This window comes from Folsomia candida, unplaced genomic scaffold, assembly GCF_002217175.1.
Source record: "Folsomia candida strain VU population unplaced genomic scaffold, ASM221717v1 Fcan01_Sc004, whole genome shotgun sequence".
In the NCBI taxonomy this organism is placed as follows: Eukaryota; Metazoa; Arthropoda; class Collembola; order Entomobryomorpha; family Isotomidae; genus Folsomia; species Folsomia candida.
The window spans coordinates 8,696,872-8,699,659 of record NW_019091196.1 but is presented as its reverse complement, the minus strand read 5'-3'; the positions used below and the strand labels follow the sequence as shown (position 1 = coordinate 8,699,659).

At 35.9% G+C, this 2,788-nt stretch overlaps 1 protein-coding gene across 1 annotated transcript; it reads right to left on the bottom strand.

Moving 5' to 3' along the window:
- Window position 1: 1 nt before the first annotated feature.
- LOC110848140 (VIP36-like protein) lies at window positions 2-2,703 on the bottom strand. The gene is made up of 10 exons (XM_022095278.2): window positions 2,218-2,703; window positions 2,032-2,116; window positions 1,932-1,962; window positions 1,639-1,863; window positions 1,519-1,576; window positions 1,367-1,444; window positions 1,223-1,294; window positions 1,120-1,156; window positions 986-1,049; window positions 2-907 (listed from the first exon to the last, which is right to left on the bottom strand). Exons 1-10 carry the CDS (start codon window positions 2,420-2,422, stop codon window positions 707-709), a joined length of 1,056 nt encoding a protein of 351 aa, XP_021950970.1. The 5' UTR covers window positions 2,423-2,703; the 3' UTR covers window positions 2-706.
- Window positions 2,704-2,788: the final 85 nt, after the last annotated feature.

Below are 2,788 nucleotides of genomic sequence, written 5' to 3'. Positions count from 1 at the left end.
ATAAGGTCATAGTTTAGCAAGTTTTATTGTTATTACATATTTCTCACTCAAAATCCAGTTCCAAGACACAGATCACAATATAAACTCTCATATTTTGTAGTATTACTTATTTTATAGGAAATGCTGCAAAGCACGCATTCGCACGATGAATGAATGGCATTCACTCAGCTCACGAAAGATAACACAATACTCATAAATGAATCATTCCAAAAACAATTTGTGGGACTTATTATATTTTAAGGAATCAGTCAAAAAATCACTAGAATAAGCCTTGAGAACTTTAAATAGCCGCTAAATAGTTAAATAACCTAAAATACCTTAATCCTTGAAATAACTATAACTTATAAAAACGTAATGGTTGTTGGAACTGGTACTTAATTTTTTTCTGGCATCAAGATCCAAATAATTTTAAAAGAACAGCGGGATAATTGGCAAAACTTTGGCTGTAGAATGACAAGAATACTCAACGACCAACAACAAAAGATAATGAATACGAGAATTTCATCTACTGCAAAACTTTAAGAACTAATTGATTATTACTATACGATTAATTATTGGTCTTGGTAGCTTATTCAGCACACGGGGGAGTCTCCAAGTTTCTATAAGTTTATGCACAATGTGAATAAAATAGGCGTCATTATAAAAATTCTGATGCGACTTTGTAGCTGGAGCTGAGCAGGAGGTATTTTCTTCTGTTGAGTTGTTTTTAATAAAACCGTTTTCTGGAGTTTTGTTGATGATTTTGGTAGACCATGACTCCAACGACGACGAGAACAACCGTTCCCAAAATTCCGAAGAGAGTCACAAAGAATATTTTGATGCCAGACCATCCTGCTGGTTTATCTTCAATACGCTCACGGGGTTGTTCGAAAAGCTTTGCTGCTGGAATGATTTGATCTCGTGAACCCTGAAATATGGAGAAATTAATACAACACTGTACTCATTCCACATATAATTAAGGAAAATTAATTAATATTATTATTACCTGAACTCCAGGGCCAGCATCAAGCTCATAAGTTTTAATAGCAATGACGTCATGGTTGTCGGTTCTATTGCAGCGATTTAGATAATGATTACAACTGGATCATGTTAAAAGATAATAATAATGATATTACGTACAAGTCTCCAGTGGCAGATGAAACACCAAAGTGATAGCCTGTGAAAAACAAAAGTGAAATTGACAATTGAAATCACTTATTTTTTTATTCTCCATTGCCCTTACCCGTGGGAAGTTGAACTCCTTCGACTCTGAGACAAGGTGCCCAAGCATTCTTGCCCAGGATATCGGTAGAAACTAGAACGCCATTAACAATTTATTGGATAGTTCTCAGCACTACTATACATGCACTTATTGGTTATGTTGTACCTGACAAGACATCATTTTCATAACGAATTGCAACCCAAGAGTCATGTTGAAGATTTCTTATTTTTACTTCACATCCAGCTGAAATTGAATATACACAAATTATTGTAGTTTTATGCATTGATTAATTATTTATGTTATTCAATTGAACATACCCAGCTGAGTGTGTGTCCCATCCTTATCATGATCATAGTGAAGACTTCCATTATTTACCTGCCATTAAAACCTATTAAAATCCAGTGCATTATTATAAATGAATCATTTATCTTATTTACCATCGCTGAAATGTAAGGATGTTGGTGGTTATGAGGCCCATTGTGATTACTGTACGTATCCAAGAAAATTGCCATCCCCATAAAATAATCCTTCGATCCAAACACGGGTCCAGGTATCATCCTATCTTTGGCGTACCAGAACACCATCCCATCGCCAAACAAGTCCTTGCCTTTCCCATGAATTTGAAACTGCATTTGAACCTCCCAATTCCTCATTTGAATTCCCTGAAAAATACATGATAGAATTACATAAAAATTTGCATATGTGCAGCACAATTTAAGTGGTTATTTACCACGGAGTTCCAGAGCGCGCCTTGCATGGATCTAAAAAAAATAAATAATTAATCAGAAATAATTTATCGACACTTTGCAGAATTGATCATTTGTCTCTACCTAGAATCTGGCGTTAGTCTGATATATTGATTTGTAACAATTGTACTTCCATGAAAATCCCAGTATGGAATCTGCCACCCAGTTCCTGCAATCCAAATAAAATTGACCAATCAATGCCTGCATTTCCTTCATTCAACACACAACTAACTTTAAATTAGTTAGTTATATATAACTAATGCTTTTCACCTTGATACGGTCTACCCAACGAATGTTCCCGTTTATAATAGTCTGCCGTATTCCAGGCCGTTTCACCTTCATTTTGCATCTCCACAGGACAAAAGTTTATGAACAAAATTGGCAGTCCCAACATAATTAAAGAGGATAAACCTCCCCTGGACGACGTCATATTCCAACCCTTTCTCGAAATCCTCTGTTGGCGAGGCGGTGACATTATGTGTAATAATTATTAATGAAATTGTCACCTAAAATTGGATCGAACACTTGACACCAGGAAAAACCACTTGCAAATTACTGCGTCTCCAAGAAAAGATTTGTGTACCCACTGTAAACAGAAAGGAAAGCTGCCCTGGACCGTATAAACTTGTGTAAAATGTTAAAAAACGATAACTTTTGTCGGGACAAAGAAAATTGAAATTGAGCCGTTTCGATAAAACTCTGGACCGAGGAGCAATGTTGTTCTGTTGAGTTGGCGATGAGATGGAAGGTTCAGGAAAATTTAATAAACCCGACTCCCACGAACACCGGGCAGGGTTTAGGCTTATGAAGCTTTTATTATGAGACTTTTCGAATCGAACAA

Coding starts and splice junctions, on each gene's coding strand:
- LOC110848140 (XM_022095278.2), bottom strand. CDS start 2,422: ATGTCACCGCCTCGCCAACAGAGGATTTCGAGAAAGGGTTGGAATATG. Junction 1,864..1,931: donor GCGCGCTCTGGAACTCCGTG/GTAAATAACCAC, acceptor TGTATTTTTCAG/GGAATTCAAATGAGGAATTG. Junction 1,050..1,119: donor TCATCTGCCACTGGAGACTT/GTACGTAATATC, acceptor TCGCTGCAATAG/AACCGACAACCATGACGTCA.